The sequence below is a fragment of the Heterodontus francisci genome, chromosome 30, assembly GCF_036365525.1.
Source record: "Heterodontus francisci isolate sHetFra1 chromosome 30, sHetFra1.hap1, whole genome shotgun sequence".
NCBI lineage: Eukaryota > Metazoa > Chordata > Chondrichthyes > Heterodontiformes > Heterodontidae > Heterodontus > Heterodontus francisci.
In genome coordinates this window covers 29,529,410-29,549,633 of record NC_090400.1, presented here as the reverse complement: position 1 = coordinate 29,549,633, position 20,224 = coordinate 29,529,410, and the positions used below count along the sequence as shown (strand labels likewise).

The 20,224-nt window shown below is 45.9% G+C and overlaps 1 protein-coding gene across 6 annotated transcripts in view; it reads left to right on the top strand.

The window, feature by feature from the left end:
• auts2a (activator of transcription and developmental regulator AUTS2 a) overlaps window positions 1-20,224 on the top strand; it is a 1,290,268-nt gene that overhangs the window by 1,226,107 nt on the left and 43,937 nt on the right. For all 6 annotated transcript variants that reach the window (XM_068010284.1, XM_068010283.1, XM_068010285.1 and 3 more), the window contains 2 exons: window positions 414-509; window positions 6,176-6,247. In XM_068010284.1, the coding sequence (XP_067866385.1) occupies window positions 414-509; window positions 6,176-6,247 (168 nt within the window). The remainder of the gene's footprint in view (window positions 1-413; window positions 510-6,175; window positions 6,248-20,224) is intronic.

Here is a 20,224-nt window from a genome sequence, read left to right as displayed (position 1 = left end):
TTTCTTGTGTTTGCTCATGTCAGCACACACTGCCATTTTAACTGCCTTTAGCAACAGGAGGGAAATGTGGTGAAAGACCATCAAGTTTTCGTCCATGTTATAGTAGCATGAAAATAAATAGACCAGTTTAGAGCAGACTTGTTTGATATAGTGATTCTTGGAGGTGCTGAATTGGAACTTGAGCCTTCAGGATGTGCGCCTATTTCTTGTTTCAACATTCTTGTGAGCCAAGAAATAAATCTGTTATATTGATTGGATTTAAAATGCTGGTGAAATCAAATCCTGTTCCAAAGCTACCGTTCTAACCTAATTTTAAATTATAACAGAAGAGGTGCGAAATGCTTTGCTTGTTTTTGTTCACTTTATCATTGTAATCAGCAAACCTGAAACATTCCTCCTTTTCTTTTCTGCAGTTATTTCACTCATATCCTCCGTCCATGTCTGGAATTCCTCCCATGATCCCACCTACCGGTCCTTTTGGCTCTCTGCAAGGAGCATTTCAGCCTAAGGTAACCCTGAAATCCCACTGCCCAATTTTTCACTCATTTTTTTTTAAAGTGTCGCTAATGGTTGTAGGTTTGTGTTGGGAACTTTTGTCAGTTAGATTCTGAATTAAGGTCATATTGACACCCGAAACAGAATCTGAGGGAAGGGGATTTCATCACCTGTTTGAGGTGACTATGAATCAGATCCCTGGTCTAAAGTAATTCTTCAAATCATCAAGCAGAAAAAGATATTTGGTGAATGCTCTTTTTGTTAGAAAAGAGAAAACTGTGCTTTTTTTTTTGTCATGCTGATATCACTCTGATGGACATATAGCTCTTCATGCCTCAAATAGGAAGGTTTATAATGTGTACTATTTTTGTTATGAGCTTTGATGAAATAATGTGAGTTTAAAATTAACTTCAATTAGCTGTGGTTGAGATAGAGTTCTTTTGTCTTGGCATTGGGAAGGAAAACCGATGCAAACCTATCAGGAGATGCAGATAATTCCCAGTCAGATCCTCTTAATAGAATTGCTGCTCTTATTCTTACGTTAATTGTATGAAAAATTTGAAATATTGATATGTGTTTGCCTCAAAGACATGAAAATGAAAATTTTTGCTATCTTAAATTTAACACTTTTAGCAATTGTAACTGTATGACCATTGTGAGAAACCTACTTGATCATCAGAAGAAATCTGCCTTGAAATCCTAAATAAAAATCAGTTGGAGGGAGCATCCCTGAATACTTCATAGAATTATAGATTAGTACAACACAGAGGAAATCCATTTGGCCCATTGAGCTCTTTCCTAGTTCTGACTGCCTGTTTCCACAGTGAAGCAGGGAAAGGCTGTTACATTAGAGATTAAAGTCAAAAGATTTTAGAATGGACCTTCAAAGATTTTAAACCCTTTATTGTTTAGAAACAGCATAAGTAATGAATTATTATACCGCTGGTTTCTTGCTCTCTGTATCTGCTTTTATGTAATTAAACTGCTTGAAAATAAGTGTGATTATTAGTTTTAATCAGACTCTGGTATGTGTTGAAACAGACAGGGGGATGTGGTGGATTTCTCTCATAATTTCCAATGCATTATGTCATGGTAAAAGAGTAGTTGTTAGCCCTGTGTCATGTTCCATTCACATCATGAAACAGACTACAGATCTCACTTCATAGGAGACATGGGTCTGCTTATGGAAATGACCTTTTTACTGAGTAAATTGTGTTGTGGAAAGGCCCAAATTGTAACAGTCACATCCAGTTAAGATGATTTTGTTTCAAAGTGACCTATCTACAGAGAAACAGAATTCAATTTTTTTGCTGCACATCTTATAGACCTCATTTTACAAAGAATATGCGATGAAACTGCTTTATTATATCACAGAAAGGTGTTACCACCCACATCTGGTAGTTCCACAAGTTTTACCAAGGCATATTGAAGTAACCTTTGTTGACAAAATGCCTCAGTTCAGAATGAGAAAAATTAGGCCAATTTTGCCCCACAATCAGTTGATAGCAGCTACCAATAATCATGGAGAGGCGGGCAACCCAAACTATCCTAGCTAAATGAGGAAAGATGATGCTGAATAAGAATAGCAGGGACACTAATACAAAAATATCTATCTATCCATGGTATAATATATTAAAGTCTAACCCTGCACAGTTCCTTTAGGTGTAGAACTTCTGTGGCTGTTTTCAGTCACCATTCTGAGTAATTTTTGATCATCGTCAGATATGTTATAATTATCCCCAAATTTATTCTGACCTACCCATTCTTTTCTACAACTTATCCCTGATTACTTGATTCGAACATACAATTAACACCTGGCCCTGACTTCAACTTTTCCAAGAGCTACTGCAAACCAGGTTAAAGCAAGCCGAGAAAAATTGACCAGCCCCGAGCAGTGGTCGGCTACTTAGCTATGTTTTTGTGAAACTGAGAATGGGCTGGTCAGTCGAGGAGTCCTTATTTGATCTTATCCATTACCGCCCATTTCTGTGAAAACAACACCAAGCCCTCAAAAATGAAATTGGTAAACACTATTAACAGCAATTCTCATCTAGAGCTGTCCAGTTAAAATAACCCACTGGGTTTTCCTTCATATCTGTTATCTTTTCCAAGGTTGCTTTTATATGGTGGATTTTAAGATGTTCTGCAGACTAATATTACAGGCACAGACCAGCAAACTAGACACAGTCTTATCACCTTCCTTCAAGTAACATCTGCTCTACGATTCTAGTGATTTATGACAGCCAATTAGGTTCTAACTTTAAACTCAGTGCGGTCAGCTATGTTATAGGAATAATGCTGAATGCCACAGAGAAAGATTCCCTTGTCTTCCCTTCTAAAGCTACGCTATTTAATTCCCCACATATCATGTGACTTGGATCATCTTGTGGTCTCATTATAATAGGCTGTGGGAAGTGTCATATGTGCAACTGAATGGAGTGTGGAATGGACTAGTTTTATCAGTGGGCCACAGGCTTTCTGATGAAGGGATCTGGGTTTAAATACAACACAGATTGTTAAAATTCTATCTGAAATGAGTTGGGCAGTTCCAATCCAGTTCCTATTGGCTGTAAGCTTAGAGAGCAGTAGTGTGATGGTGCAGAAGGACTTCAAGCCACAAAAAGAGTTTGTTCATAATTTGCCCAAGCATGGAAGAAAGTGAAATCAATATGATATTTTAAAGAACTGCTCAGATTCTGAAATTTATCCATGTTGGGATAATGTGAAATCAGAAGGTTGATTATCTAATTAGTGCCAAATTATATGGACACAATCTCAGCCAAGGAGACTGCAGGGTAGCTGGTGTATGAACTGGAAAATGTTACAGAAATGCAAGCACTTGGAAGAGATCTTCTGAGATTGGGATCAAGACATATTGTTGTGGCACTGTAGACAGAGCTTTATTCTGTGCTGAGATGAATTTACTGCTTGGTGTGTGAAATAGGAAATGTCACTTTTCTCTATATTTTAATATCTCTTGTCTTCATATTTTTTCCACCAAAGCTTGCAGAAGCAATAATCTACTTGCTAATATACCAACAGTTTGAACAGCAATAACTTGTATTTATATAGGCCTTTAGCGTGGTGAAACGTCCCAAGGCCCTTCACACCGCGTCACATAACAATACATTAGGGCAGATGACCAAAAACTTGCTCAAAGAGGTAGGTTGTGAAGAGTGTCATAAAGGAGAGGTAGTGAGGTGGAGAGGTTTAGGAAGGGAATCCCAGAGCTTAGGGCCTTCGCACCAATGATGGGGCAGTTAAAATTGGGCTTGCTCAAGAGGCCAGACTTGGAGGCCGTGGAAAGATTTTTGAAATTCATGATGAGAATTTTAGCATCCAAATGTTGTTTAACTGGGAGCCAATATTGGTCAGCAAGCACAGTGATAGGTGAATGGGACTTTGTGTGAGTTAGGACAAAACAGCAGAGTTTTGAATTACCTCAAATTTACACAGGGTAGAATGTCGGGGGCTGGCCAGGAGTGCATTGGAATAGTCAGGTCTGGAGGTAACAACGGGATGGATGAGGATTTCAACAGCAGATGAACTGATGCAAGGGTGGAGTTGAGCAATGTTATGGAGATGGAAATAGATGGTCTTAGTGATGGCACGGATATGTGGTTGGCAGCTCACTTTGGAGTCAAACATGACATCAAGGTTGCGAACAGTTGGGTTCAGCCTCAGACAGTTGACAGGGAGAGAGATGGAGTCGGCGGCTAGGGAAAGGAATTTGTGACAGGGTGCAAGACAAGGCTTTGGTCTTCCCAATATTAAGTTCTCGGAAATTTCTGTCCATCCAGCACTGGTTGTCGGACAAGCAATCTGGTAATTTAGAAACAATAGAGTGTTTAAGAGAGATGCTGGTGAGGAAGGGCTGGTTGTTGTCAGCGTACATGTGGAAACAGGCGTAGTGTTTTCGGATGATGTTGCCAAAAGGCAAGTAAAAAATAAGAAGGGGCCAAGGATGGATCCTTGTGGTGGGGCACCAGATGTAAAGGTGTGGAAGCAGGAAGAGACGTCATTGCATATGATACTCTGGCTAAGATTGGATAAATAAGATTAGAGTCCGGCAAGTTCAGTTCCACCCAGCTGGAAAACAGTGCAGGAGTGTTGGAGAATGGTGTGATCAACCATGTCAAAGGCTATACAGGTTAAGAAGGGTGAGGAGGGATAACTTACTATGGTCACAGTCGCATAGGATGACATTTGTGACTTGGATAAAAGCCCTTTTGGTATTGTGGCAGGGAGGATACCTGATTGGAGGGATTCAAACATGGGGTTTCGGGAAAGAGGGGCACAGATTAGGGAGGACTTTGGAGAGGAAAGGGAGGATGCAGATGGGGCTGTATTTTGAAAGGACGGAGGCATCAAGGGGTTTTTTTGAGAAGAGGGGTGTTAACGACAGATTTGAAGGAGAGAGGGACAATACCTGAGAAGAGAGAACCGCTAACAATATCAACCAACCAATTTGGGTGGTCAGCAATTTATTGAGAATAGGGACGGTCAAGGGAATGGGAGGTGGATTTCATGGACAAGATGAGCTCAGTGAGGGCATGAGGGAAGATGAGAGAGAAACTAGAAAAAGATATCAGTTCAGGGCTAGGATGGGGAGAGCTTTAGAGGATGTTTGGCTTGGTGGACTAGGAGAAAGGAGGGAAGTGATAGAGGCCGCAGATCGGATTGTCTCAATCTTACTGACAAGTCCATGAGCTCTTCGCGCTTTTTGATGGAGGTGAGGGTCGAAGAGAGAGTGGAGAGGAGTTTAAGAAGACTTCTTGCAGTAGAGAAAAGAAGCCGGAGGTTATCTTTTCGTTCCAGGATAATCCTATAGTGTAGTAGTGAGCAGTTCTGGCTGACAAGAGCAGGACCTGATGGTGCTTTATGTGGTTCAGCAAGATCTGGCGATGAATAGCTAAATGAGTTGGCCGCCGTATCCATTCAAGCCTGTGTCCCTTGGACATAAGGGAGTGGAGATGAGGGCCGTACCGGGGGAATGGCCAGGGGGAACAGCCAGGGTGAGAGAGAGTCATAGTTTGATTGGGAACTAGGGCATCAAAGTTGGATGTCAGGATGTGATTGAGCAGATCAATAGCTGCAGAAGTGTCATGGTGAATGGAGGGCCAAAGTCTCGAGAGTTGGGATTTTGAACAGGTTTTTCAGGGGCATACACAGAAAGAAGTAGATTTGGGAGGGAAATGTAGGTGGAGAGCGATACAAGGAAGTGACCAAAGATTGCCCTGTCTGTAATAAAAAAACAGAAAGTGCTGGAAATACTCAGCACATTAATTCTGTTTCTCTCCACAGATGCTGCCAGATCTGCTGAGTATTTCCAACACTTTCTGTTTTTATTCCAGGTTTCCAGCATCTGCAGTATCTAGCTTTTATTATGGCCCTCTCTGTGATTGACACAAAGATGTATGGTTGGTGTAATATGATTCACATCAACCAAAATAGGGCAGAATGCTGTTGTTTCTCATTACAATTGCGAACTGTAAATAGCTACCAAAAGAAGAGTTCAGAAGTGTGTAAGAAAAATCACCAGCTGCTGTTTCTGACTCAGAAAATGGCCCCTTTTGTTCTCCTACAGTTACTGGCTTAAATTAAATATTTCACCTCAACAGAACTGCCAGAAATGGTTTATCTTTCCATATTTAACAGGCTTTTCTATCTTCCTCTGCAGACTTCCAATCCCATTGATGTGGCAGGAAGGCCTGGAGCTGTCCCCCATACCCTGCTGCAGAAAGACCCCAGGGTAAATGATGTCTGATTTCTATTAAAAAAAAACTGACTGTCTAATCCATTTTTTATTAGTGCAGTAACCTTGGGTAACCTGCTACTTTTTAATGTCTGCCATATTGACATGCTGCACGTTGAAATAGGTTTTGAATGCAAAATTAAACCAGGAAACTGTTAGTGCTGGGGATGGAAATATTTATACTAAGAGTTCATTGTACCCAGTTGTTTCCCAAACTGGTGGAGAGGCATAAGTAGTTACCACTCAACGCCTGCCTTCGTGAGAGAGGTACTGATTTCAGAACTGGGGTAAATATTAGGGAATTTAAGATTCCTGGCAAAGATGCCGATGTTCTTCTAAAGGATGTTGGACAATTAAATAATTATTTATTTATTATGATTTGGAAAACACTGCCTGAAAGGGTAGTGGGAGCAGATTCAGTAATAACTTTGAAAAGAGAATTGGATAAATGCTTGAATCAGAGAGAATTGCCGGGTGATGGGAACAGAGCAGGGGAGTTCGACAGTTCTGTCGAAGAGCCAGCACAGGTACAGTGGGCTGAATAGCCTCCTTCTGTGCTGTAAGGTGTATGGTTCTATAAGTATTGGAAAAGCAAGAATATAAATGGGTATGAGCAAAAGACATAGAAATGGTGTTGAAGAGCTAGCACTCACAGATGCACAGTGGGTTGATTGGCTTTCTTTTGTGCTGTAATTTCTTTTTTTATAGAGTCAAAGGAACAGTAGAAATATGCATGACATAAGTGGGGGGTTACTAATAACATCACTACCCTTATGTGTCAAGTGTCCCATATTGCTGATCAAGAATGGGTGTGCACACATCATAATAGATTGCCATGCTGTGGGGGTGGTCTGCCTGAGAGCAGGCCCTCTGCTCTTTTTCCTCCATCCAGGAGAGATGAGCATGACTAGGGAAGAGGGTATATGAGGTGGTTCCCATTGCCTTCCTCAGACCGGAATGGGAATTGAACCCACGCTGTTGACATGTTCTGAACCCACGCTAGCCACCAAGCCAACTGAGCTGCCTGGTCTGGGAGGTGCTGTTGAAGGAGCCTTGGCGAGTTGTTACAGTGCAGCCACTGTGCGCCGGTGGTGGAGGGAGTGAATGTTTAAGGTGGTGGATGGAGAGCAAATCAAGTGTGTTGCTTTGTCCTATATGCTGTTGAGCTTCTTGAGTGTTGTTGGAGCTGTACATATCCAGGCAAGTGGGGAGTACTCCATCGCACTCCTGACTTGTGCCTTACAGATGGGGGGAGTCAGGAGGTGAACCATACATCACTGAATACCCAGCCTCTGACCAGTTCTTGTAACTACAGTATTTATGTGGCAGGCCCAGTTAAGTTTCTGGTCAACAGTAACACCCTAGGATGTTGATGGTGGGGGCTTCAGTGATGGTAATGCCATTGAATGTCAAGGGGAAGTGGTAGACTCACTCTTGTTGGAGATGGTCATTGCACTTGTGTGGCATGAATGTAACTTTCCACTTATCAGCCCAAGCCTGAATGTCATCCAGGTCTTGCGGTACAGGAACATGGACTGCTTCCGTATCTGAGGAGTTGCGATTGGTACTGAACATTGTGCAATCATCAGCAAACATCCCCACTTCTAACCTTATGACGGAGGAAAGGTCATTGATGAAGCAGCTGAAGATGGTTGGGCCAAGGACACTACCCTAAGGAATGCCTTCAGCGATGTCCTGGGGCTAAGACAATTGGCCTCCAACAACCACAACCATTTGCCTTTGTGTTGGGTTATGACTGCAACTACTGGAGAGTTTTCCTCCTCATTCCATTGACTTCAATTTTATTAAGGCTCCTTGATGCCACACATGGTCAAATGCTGCCTTGATGTCAAGGACAGTCACTGTCACCTCACCTCTGGAATTCAGCTTGTGCTGAAATTGAGAGAGCTGTCCCACAGACTAGTCAAGCAGCAGTCTGACGTACGGATCAAATCAAAGCTCTATAGCCCTGCCACATGCAGTTGTGATAGGTGGTGAGAATTGAAACAGCTAACATGAGAATGATGCTCCATGAACATCCCTGTCATCAATGATGGTGGAGCCCAGCACATTAGTGCCAAAAACAAGACTGAAGGGTTTGCAAACTTCTTCGTCAGAAGTCCTGAATGGATGACCGTGCTTGGACTAAGGCTGTAATGATGTCCAGAGCCGAGTGGGTGCTGGTGGAACCCAAACTGAGCAGGTTTTTGGTGAATAAGTACTGCTTGATAGCACTGTTATTGAACCCCCCCCCCCCCCACCCCCTTCACAATTTCGCTGATTTAAAAAAAAATTTGTTCATGGGATGTAGGCGATGCTGGCAAGGCCAGCATTTATTGCCCATCCCTAATTACCCTTGAGAAGGTGGTGGTGAGCTGCCTTCTTGAACTGCTACAGTCCATGTGGGGTAGGGAGGGAGGGAGTTCCAGGATTTTGACCCAGCGACAGTGAAGGAACGGCAATATAGTTCCAAGTCAGGATGGTGTGTGACTTGGAGGGGAACTTGCAGGTGGTTGTGTTCCCATGCATTTGCTGCCCTTGTCCTTCTATTTGGTGGAGGTCGCAGGTTTGGAAGGTGCTGTCTAAGGAGCCTTGGTGCATGGCTGCAGTGCATCTTGTAGATGGTACACACTGCTGCCACTGTGTGTCGGTGGTGGAGGGAGTGAATGTTTGTAGATGAGGTGCCGGTCAAGCGGGCTGCTTTGTCCTGGATGGTGTCAAGTTTCTTGAGTATTGTTGGAGCTGCACCCATCCAGGCAAGTGGAGAGTATTCCATCACACTCCTGACTTGTGCCTTGTAGATGGTGGACAGGCTTTGGGGAATCAGCAGATGAGTTACTCGCCACAAGATTCCTAGTCTCTGACCTGCTCTTGTAGCCACGGTATTTATATGGCTACTCCAGTTCAGTTTCTGGTCAATGGTAGCCCCTAGGATGTTGATAGTGGGGGATTCAGCGATGATAATGCCATTGAATGTCAAGGGGCGATGGTTAGATTCTCTTTTGCTGGAGATGGTCATTGCCTGGCACATGTGTGGCGCGAATGTTACTTGCCACTTATCAGCCAAAGCCTGAATATTGTCCAGGTCTTGCTGCATTTCTACACGGACTGCTTCAGTATCTGAGGAGTCGCGAATGGTGCTGAACATTGTGCAATCATCAGCGAACATCCCCACTTTTGACCTTATGATTGAAGGAAGGTCATTGATGAAGCAACTGAAGATGGTTGGGCCTAGGACACTACCTTGAGGAACTCCTGCAGTGATGTCCTGGAGCTCAAATGATTGACCTCCAACAACCACAACCATCTTCCTTTGTGCTTGGTACGACTCCAACCAGCAGAGAGTTTTCCCCCGATTCCCATTGACTTCTGTTTTGCTAGGGCTCCTGATGCCATACTCAGTCAAATGCTGCCTTGATGTCAAGGGCAGTCACTCTCACCTCACCTCTTGAGTTCAGCTCTTTTGTCCGTGTTTGAACCAAGGCTGTAATGAGGTCAGGAGCTGAATGGCCCTGGCGGAACCCAAACTGAGCGTCACTGAGCAGGTTATTGCTAAGCAAGTGCTGCTTGATGGCACTGTTGATGACACCTTCCATCACTTTACTGATGATTGAGAGTAGACTGATAGGGCAGTAATTGGTTGGGTTGGACTTGTCCTGCTTTTTGTGTACAGGACATACTTGGGCAATTTTCCACATTACTGGGTAGATGCCAGTGTTGCAGCTGTACTGGAACAGCTTGGCTAGGGGCGCGGCAAGTTCTGGAGCACAGGACCTCAGCACTATTGCCGGAATATTATCAGGGCCCATAGCCTTTGCAGTATCCAGTGCCTTCAGGCGTTTCTTGATATCACACGGAGTGAATGGAATTGGCTGAAGACTGGCATCTGTGATGCTGGGGACTTCAGGAGGAGGCCGAGATGGATCTTCAACTCTGCATTTCTGGCTGAAGATTGTTGCAAATGCTTCAGCCTTATCTTTCGCACTGATGTGCTGGGCTCCTCCATCATTGAGGATGGGGATATTTGTGGAGCCTCCTCTGCCTGTTAGTTGTTTAACTGTCCACCACCATTCACGGCTGGATATGGCACAACTGCAGAGCTTACATCTGATCCATTGGTTATGGGATCACTTAGCTCTGTCTATCGCATGCTGCTAACGCAGTTTGGCACACAAGTAGTCCTGGGTTGTAGCTTCACCAGGTTGACACCTCATTTTAAGATATGCCTGGTGTTGCTCCTGGCATGCCCTCCTGCACTCTTGATTGAACCAGGGTTGGTCTTCTGGCTTGATGATAATGGTAGAGTGGGGGATATGCTAGGCCATGAGGTTACAGATTGTGGTTGAGTACACTTTTGCTGCTGCTGATGGCCCACAGCACCTCATGGATGCCCAATTTTGCATTGCCAGATCTGTTCGAAATCTATTCCATTTAGCACGGTGACAGTGCCACACAACACGATGGACGGTATCCTCAATGTGAAGGTGGGACTTCGTCTCCACAAGGACTGTACGGTGGTCACTCCTATCAATGCTGTCATGAACAGCTGCATCTGCGGCAGGCAGATTGGTGAGGACGAGGTCAAGTATGTTTTTCCCTCTTGTTCGTTCCCTCACCACCTGCCACAGACCCAGTCTAGCAGCTATGTCCTTTAGGACTCTGCCAGCTCGGTCAGTAGTGGTGCTACCGAGCCACTCTTGGTGATGGACATTGAACTCCCCCACCCAGAGTACATTCTGTGCCCTTGCTACCCTCAGTGCTTCCTCCAAGTGGTGTTCAACATGGAGGAGTACTGACTCATCAGCTGAAGGAGGGCAGTAGGTGGTAATCAGCAGGAGGTTTCCTTTCCCATGTTTGACCTGATGCCATGAGACTTCATGGGGTCCGGAGTCGATGTTGAGGACTCCCAGGGCAACTCCCTCCCTACTGTATACCACTGTGCCACCACCTCTGCTGGGTCTGCTGGGACAGGACATACCCGGAGATCGTGATGGCAGCGTCTGGGATATTGTCTGTAAGGTATGATTCCGTGAGTATGACTATGTCAGGCTGTTGCTTGACTAGTCTGTGGGACAGCTCTCCCAACTTTGGCACAAGCCCCCAGATGTTAGTCAGGAGGACTTTGCAGGGTCGACAGGGCTGGGTTTGCTGTTGTCGTTTCCGCTGCCTAGGTCGATGCCAGGTGGTCTGTCCATTTTCATTCCTTTTTATTGACTTTGTAGTGGTTAGATACAACTGAGTGGCTTGCTAGGCCATTTCAGAGGGCATGTAAGAGTCAACCATATTGCTGTGGGTCTGGAGTCACATGTAGGCCAGACCAGGTAAGGACGGCAGATCTTCTTCCCTGAAGGTTATTAATGAATCAGGTGGGTTTTTACAACAATTCCGTGGTTTCACATTACTGATTTATTCCACATTTATTCAATTAACTGAATTTAAATTCCCCAGTTGCCATTGAACTCATGTCTCTGGATCATCAGTCCAGGCCTCTGGATTATGAGTACAGTAATATAACCACTATGCTACCATACCCCTGCTAGGTACAGAGTGGAAAGGGAATGAGGGAAGTTTGGGGGTTGATTTATAAAACAAACATTAGCTTTATATGATCCTACCCATATGAATCTGATGTCCTTTTCAGCAACTAAATAAGTTACTGGTTCTTTTCCTAATTGTCTGCAGTTCACTGTACTGTTTAATATTCTGCACTCATTGGGACAGATTATAGAATCTTGCGCAAAAAGTACAGGAGGACATATGGCATGTGATTTCACAGTGGCCACACTGTTAGAGGAGAAGCTGGTTATTTGAGACTTGAGTAACACAATTGGTGTATTACGGGCCACTCATAATTAACTGAGATATGTTCGACCTGACAAAGCAGCACTTGATTCTGGCAAAGGATAAAAGACTTTTGCAGTTGTTACATTTCATATTTTGTAAATTAAGGTAGGTTTGTGAATATATTCACAATCTGCACAGTTCAGTTGCTGTAGTACCTGCCCACTGGTGCCAATGCTGTGTTTTTAGAAGTTGCTTTTCAGTGTTGGCATTGTGACAAAAGGAATTTTTGCCTATTCAATTGTTCATTTGTATCAACTCAGCTCCAAACATACTGGCAACAGCATTCTTCATATACACAATCTGATCAAAATGAGAACAGGAGCAGGCTCCAGACGTTAGTTAAGTAGAAGAGTTACATTCAATGCATCATTAATAGGCTATTATTAGTTTGCCTACATTCAGTATTGATGAGTGACTATTTCAGTTAAGTAGATCATGATTGGTGCATCATATGCTACCTTTATTCCAACACTATTCTGGTCAGCCTCCCATCTTTAAACCTACATGTTCTTGAGCTCATCAAAAAACCCTGCTGCTCATAACTCACACCGTTCCCATCAGCCCTTTGCTCACTGATCTATTTTGGCTCCCAGTCCAACAATGCCTCAGTTTTAAAATTCTCATCCTTGTTTTCAAATCCTTCCATGGCTTCACCTCTCGATCTCTTTAAGCTTCTCCAGCCCTTTAACGCTCCGAGACTCCTGCACTCCTCCAATTCTGGTCATGTGCACGTTCCCAATTTTAATCAATCCATCTTGCCTTCAGCCATCTTGGCCCTAAGCTCTGGAATTCCCTCTCTAAACCTCTCTGCTTCTGTACTTCTGTCTCCTTTAAGACACCCCTAAAAATTTAACTCTTTGGCCATCTGTCCCAATATCTCCTTATGTGCCTGGGTGTCAATTTTGTTTGATAACCCTCCACTGAAACACCATGGGATGTTTTACTACTATGCCAGCCCAAGTTGTTGTTGTTTGCAAGTTCCCTGGTCACATGATAGACTGCTAAACTGATAATGACTTTGAGTTCTTTGGAAAGAGCATTGATTGGTTGAAGCCTGCTAAGATTGATGGATCAGTAGGCAGAGATTATCTTGCAGATTTCTCTTCATAGTTTCTAATTCTGCAGTGAGAGCAGTAAGGGTGTGTGTAAATTTTTCAGGCAGCAAGCTGTGTTTTAAAGCCTGAGCCCACAAATCCAGGAAGAGTTACCCTAGTGTTACGGCCAGGTGAGGAGGGGGTCTCGGACTCCCCTTTTGCCCTTCCTCTTGTTTGACCGCAACAGGGTTTATTCCTTTTAAAACAATGGTTGTGCTTACCACCTCTGTGAGTGTTTTACCTTTTGCTTTTACTGTGATTGTGAAAGAACCAATCGTGCAGGTTTTCTTGCGTTTAAACAAGAGGTATGTTTATTATATTTAACGCTCTAACCCCGATTTAAAAATACTAAAAAAAATTACACTACACATTCACACACACATTCACATGAGAATCACACACACACAAATAGATTACAGAGGGAAAAATAGATTTGGTGGTTGGATTAAAGTCCACAATAAATGGAACTTAAATACACAGTCTGTGAAGTGGGTGATTCGGTAATCCTCGGCTGAAGCTGTATTCTTGAAGTCCTTGCTGGTCAAAGTGCACTTTGTGGTTGGCCTACTTTTCTCAGGGTTTTCTTGAACGTAGAATTGTAGTTGGATCTCTTCCCCTGGCTGCTGGCTGTAGCAGTCAGTAGTCTTGAAGGGTCCACAGTCACAGACGGTTTTCAAACTTGATGTTTTAGGGGGAAAGAGAAAGGGAAGCACGCAGCTTTCTCAGCTGCTGCAGTCTCAGTTACTGCTGGTCTTCTGTGAGTGTAACAAAACTCCTGTTTTTGCAGAGATGGACAGATGGTCACATGGTTCTCTGAATCCCCTTTGTTTTTAGGCTGCGTTTGCTGACAACACAACCACTAGGTGGTGCGGTACTTGCACATGCGCAAATACAGGCTCTTCAACCGGAACGTCAGTATCTGCAACATTCAGGCAGCTGCCGGGATTAAAGATAGCGCTGCTCAATTTATCACAGGAAATGCTTATGGCTAGAAGTTCTCGCAAACTAACCTTACATTAATTTGGATGGAAGCCCAGTAATATATTATGTAGCTATAGGATACTAACTATAATCCTCAGATCCATTTAATATTCCAGTAATTCTATTAAATACAAAAGAAATTTTATGATTGAATTTCCATTGGAAGATAATGAATCGATCCACATCACTTGCTGCCGCCCCACTGGCCGCTCTCCCCCGTTGGCAACTCGCTTTCTCCCCCTCCTCCCCACCAGCCGCTTCCCCCCTCAGCCGCTCGCTCCAGACCTCGCTGCTCCTCTCCCTCCCCCCCACTCCACTGGCCAATTGTTTCCCACTATCGCTACCCCATTCTCTGGCCGGTTGGTCCCCACACCCATCTCCCCCCGCCCCCCCCCCCCCCCCGGCCCGGTCCAGCCTCTAGCTCTAGGCTGCACCACTTCCCCGCGGGCCGCAAGGAGTTACGGAGGAGTGAGTGGCCAAGAGGAGGGAAGAAGCGTGGCCTGGAGCTAGCGGCTGGAGGTGGGGGGAAGCGGGGAGCGAGCGGCCAGAGAACGGGGTGGCGCAAAGCGAGGAACAACTGATCAGGGGAGTGGCAGTGAAGGGGAGCAGCGAGGTCTGGAGCGAGCGACTGAGAGGAGGAAACGTCGGGACGGGGATCGAGCTCCAGCCTCAGTCTCCCATTCAGCCCCTTCCTCCAGCCGAGTGGCAGTTTGGAAACCCGATGTCGCTTTATCACACAGATGGACCAAGCGTGGATACATGATGACATTGGAGCTGTGCGATGACGTCATCCCGCGCACGCGCCACTTAGTCCTGGCAAGATGTAGCTGCGCATGTGCGCAGCTTGGCACACTCTGATGACATCAGCGGACCGTTGCATATTCAGGAATCATTTTGTTCTTTTTAATGAGATACAAGGTTCAGAATTGGCTCCACAGGTTCCAGGATGTCAATATTTACAGACAGAGGTGTTTGCTTTTTCAAAGTCAATGGCCAGAATTTTACCTGTGGAAAATGGGACTCCACCGAGGCGTCAGAGATGTAAAATGGCGGTCGATGACGTTGGGCTAGGTCCCCGATGTCATTCTGCACAAATGGCATGTTACGCGGGTCGGACGGCAGGCGAGATCAAGGCGCCGCTCGCCGTCCACTTTCAATCAATTAAAGTGTAATTTAGCTCGTTAAAACACCAATTGACAGCAATTTTATATTGGCTGTCAGATTTTACAGCTGTAAAAGGAGTCAAGGGGCGTGTCGAGAACCCGGCAGGTTTAAAAGAGTGGCAGGCAGTGTATCTGTGAGGGAGTTGACGATACTGTTTTGTTGGTTCTTTATTCATTGTTATTTATTTGTGTGACTTTACAGTTTGTGGTAGTTTCAGCTTATTCAGCAGGGTTCATCTTGAGTGTTACTCACGCCTGATCGGCCCCCAGCAGGATTGATTTATTGGGAGGGGGCTGTGTGTGTCTGTCCTTACAGCAGGCTGGTAATACCTGAACTAATTGCATCTGTGAGACACAAAATCAATGGAACTTGTGCACTCTGGAGGCGGCTCATTTAATGAGGAGGACTATGCTCCAAGGAGGGACAGGAGGACAACTGGCCAGGGGAACACGCAACCTGCTGGCACAGTGCAGCCACGTAATGGGGAAGGGGGAGAAGGTGGCAGAGTGGCCCGGGTGCAACCACCTGTCAGGAGATGAGCCTACCCAGCAGGTGGGGTCTACTGACCACATTTGAGCTTCCTGCAACTGTCAGAACGTTGGTGCCGAAGAAGACAGCGGCTGTCATGGGAGACTGTCACATCTCTGTGAGAGATGCTGGCAGCGGAGGTTGCTTCAAACTGCATGGGTGGCCATCCAATGCCAGTCGCACTGAAGTTAACAGTGCATCAGGCTCGTTCCAGGCTTTATTGGCAGACATGAGCAGAGTCTCCCAAGCATCAGCATATCACTGCATTGAGATTGTGACTGATGACATTTTCAGGCGTGCCAACCATTTCATCAACTTCAAGACGGACACTGCCAGTCAGGCCGAGAGAACCAGAGGCTTCAGCACCATTGCTGGGTTCCCAATGGTCCTGGGTGTAATAGACTGTACTCATGTGGCCATTAGAGCACCTGCAGGTCAGTCGGGGCCTTCATTAATCACAAGGGGTTCCAGTCAATGAATGCTCAGCTCGTCTGTGACCATCTTAAGGGAATCATGCAGGTGTGTGCACATTACCCTGGAGCAGTCATGATGCTTTCATTCTGCGGAACTCCGAGGTGCCATCACTATTCAGCCCTCCTGAACGTCTGCAAGGATGGATACTTGGTGACGGGTTATCTGCTGAAGACATGGCTGATGACACCGGTGAGGAACTCAAGGAATGATGCAGAGGAACATTATAATGAGAGCCATGCGGCCATCAGAGTGACCATAGGACAGAGTATAGGTCTTCTCAAAATGAGATTTAGGTGTCTTGATTGCTCAGGTGGAGCCCACCAGTACTCACCAGCAAGGGTCTCTAGAATTATTGTCGTCTGCTGCGCCTTACATAACCTGGTGATGGAGAGGGGAGAGGCCCTGGAGGATGATCAAGGTCAGCGCGAGGCTTCCTCAGATGAGGGTGGTGATATGGATGAGGAAGAGGGGCCGCAGCCACCTCAACGGCAGGGAGAGGGAGCTGAAGGTCAGGTGGAGTTGAGTGCAAGGGAGACCCGGGAGGCTGTAATACTCAGGCGTTTCTTCAACCATAAACTGACATGGCAGTCTGAGAGCAGGCATTGACAGGAGCTGGAAGGGCTGAGGCACTCACCTTCAGGGGGAATCTCAGATCTGAACCGGGCCGCCTTTCCATCAAACACCACACAGCCCAAATGTGTCACTTCTCAAATAATCCTTCTTATCCAGAGCAACAATATCACATACAACATTAGCAATGACCTGTGACATGTAAAAGTGCCAAGTGAAAATTTAATAACTTTTAGTGCGTTTGTACATCAAATAAATATTTACAAATTGCACCAGTGACCCCAGAGTGCTGTTAGTTTGCGAGTGCTCAGGTGTGTGGACAACCCCTTGTCGCCAGCCACACCAGAAGCAGGTGGCTGATCAGGCTGCCGCATTACTCTGGATGGCTTTGGGGGGCATCCTCTGCCTACTCAAGGCCGTGCAGGCTGCGGCATCTCAAGGTGACCCTGAGGAGTCTCAGGAACACCCTCTGACACCCTGGGAGTATGTGGTGCTGATGTCACTGGCAGAGGAGACAAGGAGCTGCAGGATGCATCAGGAGCACCCTGAGAAGAGCTGCCATATGCAATCGGCTGCTGCCCCTGTGCCCTCCTGAGGCTCAATTGGTCCTCAGTGATAACCTCAGAGGGATGAGCAGCTTCAAACTGTCGCCTGAGCATCAGAGTCCGATCTCTAATGCTCTGGTCCAAGGAGGCCACTCTCGCTGTGTGGTTATGCATTGCATCCAGGATCGGCCCCTCCACTGCAGCCGCCAATCTGTCAATGGAGGAGGCCAGATGGACAGATGACAGAGAATGTGCGGTACTCAAGCCCTGGATGGACATCTCCAAAGTCTGAGTCATAGCACGCAAAGTCTTTGCTAACTCCGCCAGATCTCCACATACCGTATGCTGCACTTACGGCATCTCCCGCCAAATGGATGTCATCAGAGGCTCGTCATTAGCTTGTGGCTCTGCACTGCCTGGCCTCCCACAGTCCTCCAATTGTCAGAGGCATCGGCCGGTACTGCCTCTGGCAGCTGGCCTGGCAATTATGTGGTGCTGACACCAGTTGTGACCACGATTCCGAGGAGAGAGACATCCCAACCGAGGTGAATGTCTCTGAGCTGGCGCTCGGTGCAGGGTGAGGATGTGACCCTGCACCTGCTGAGGTCCACTCTTCATTCTCAGAGGTGGACGGATGAGCCCCGGAGACACTTCCTGGCTGCTGCTGTGTTTCAATGCAGGGAAAAGCAGAATGATCAGTTGTGATCAGCACTGCTGACTGGAGGACATTGTGGGCACATCTGTGATTTCACATTTGAGAGCACCCTTCAGTGCCTGAGACAATCGCTGCACCAGACGCCCCCCCCACCCCACCCCCTGGCCTCGACCACACTCTAGGGAACTCACTCTCCTGGCCAGGTGAGCCGTCCTCGCCATCAGCTATAGCACGTCCTCCATCCTCCCCTGTTAACATTAATGCATCCTCCTCCAGTCTGCTCAAATATGCCAGATTGGACACGCCACCACCGGTGTGGGACCTCTCTTGGGCATTATGTGCCCTCTTCTCCTGTGTATACACAAAGGAATTAGTTAAGACATATCACTTGAAAGATCACTTACTCACCCCTTGGGCTGAGTGCTGCATCTCAAACCAATGCCAGCGAAGTGCACGGATGGAACACATCTGGACCACTGTGCATCGCCGATGTACCCATTATGCAGCCCAAGGCATGGCTGCAGCCAAGCACTGGACATGGATGGTTTCGACCTTGCAGCATCAGCACTCATAGACCCCCGCGTGTCACATAAAAGATGAGATGAATGCGGAATGCCCCTTACCCGGGCAGAGCGCAGAAGGTCATTGACCTGCTTGTGGCACTGGAGCCATGTCCTCCTAACAACTCCGCAGCTGCTGGCCTCCTCTGCTACCTTCAGCCACATCATCTTTGTGACTTGGGAAGGCCTCCTTCTGTCAGATGGAGGAGCCGCCTGGAGGAGGACATGTAAGGATTCCTCTGAGAAGCGGTGGTGGGGGGGGGGTGGTCATGCGGCTATTTCTCCCTTCCATTGCTGCAATTAGGTTCTGGTGAGGTTCTGTTTTTCCTCAAAGTGTTGTCTTGGGCACTTTCAGTCCTCCTACAGTCCTTTCACCCTCAGTCCCTTGTTTTTCCCCCGCAGATGTGCAGTGTCTCCTCTCAATGTCCTCCTTGCTTCAATTAAGCCTCTCAGAGCCACAGAGATTGCTGAAAGCTCTTTTAAATGGCTTTCAGGAAACTCTTCTGGCTCTCGCCCTGCCCCCGCCGGCACTCAGCCTCCCACTCGCGCGCACCCTTTTCTCTCAGAAATAAGCCACAGGGGTACTAATTGGCTGCCTGCACGTGATCCCGGCAGCAACGAGGTGCAGAATGGGACTGAGTTCTTCACCCGCTTCCACTTCATCGGACTCTGAGCCGCCAAGAGCAGTAAAATTCTGGCCAATGTGTCAGGATGGCCTTGACTGTCGTGCAAATGAAGCAATCCTAGATAATTCAGTTACTGGAGCAAGCCATTGTTCTGGGTCCAGGGCATTTCAGACTTCTGTCTGCAGTTCAATCTCCTGGTATTTCAGATGCAAATTGCAGTGGCCATCTTGGCGGCTAGTTTTTTGAAGGTTAGTGTAGGATTTTTTCTATTAAAAGTCTAAGTTTCCAAACTAATATTTATAATCTCATTTGGCATTTGGGGTTTTCTTGACACTAGATTACAATAAGTGGCTGTTCTGTTTTAAGGGGCCATACTTAGGCTGAAAGCACCTTGTGCCTGTTATTTTACATGATGAGGCATGTCTGAAAGAATATCACTCATGGTGTCAAATTGTGTGCTGTTCATTCATCTCATATAATAAATAAAACCACTTAATGGTTCAAACCAGTGTCTCAATTTGCTAAGCGTTTCTCCAGTCCATGATCTCTAGAGAAAGGAGAATGATAAAGGGGTTAATTATAAACAAATATCCAGATTGTTCAGTTCTCCTTTATGAAGTTAATTCAGTTTAAGGATAGTTCATTATATAGTTCTGCATAAAACATGAAAACTTTCAGAGAATTTGATTTTAATGCAATGTTTTGAATAGAAACACAGAAAAAATGGATACATTAGACAGCAGCCAGTGCAAGAATGAACAATTTCCCATTGGCTCAGAAACATTGGCCCCCATTATTTCCGGGAAGACGGGGTTGGGGACGTAGTGTTGTAGTGGCCGCAAGAGCACATTTAAAATGTTTCTCTACGTTTTTCGGCCTGCAGCCAGCCAGATTGAGAGGTTGGCTGGCTGCCATGTAGAAAGGCCTGCATTG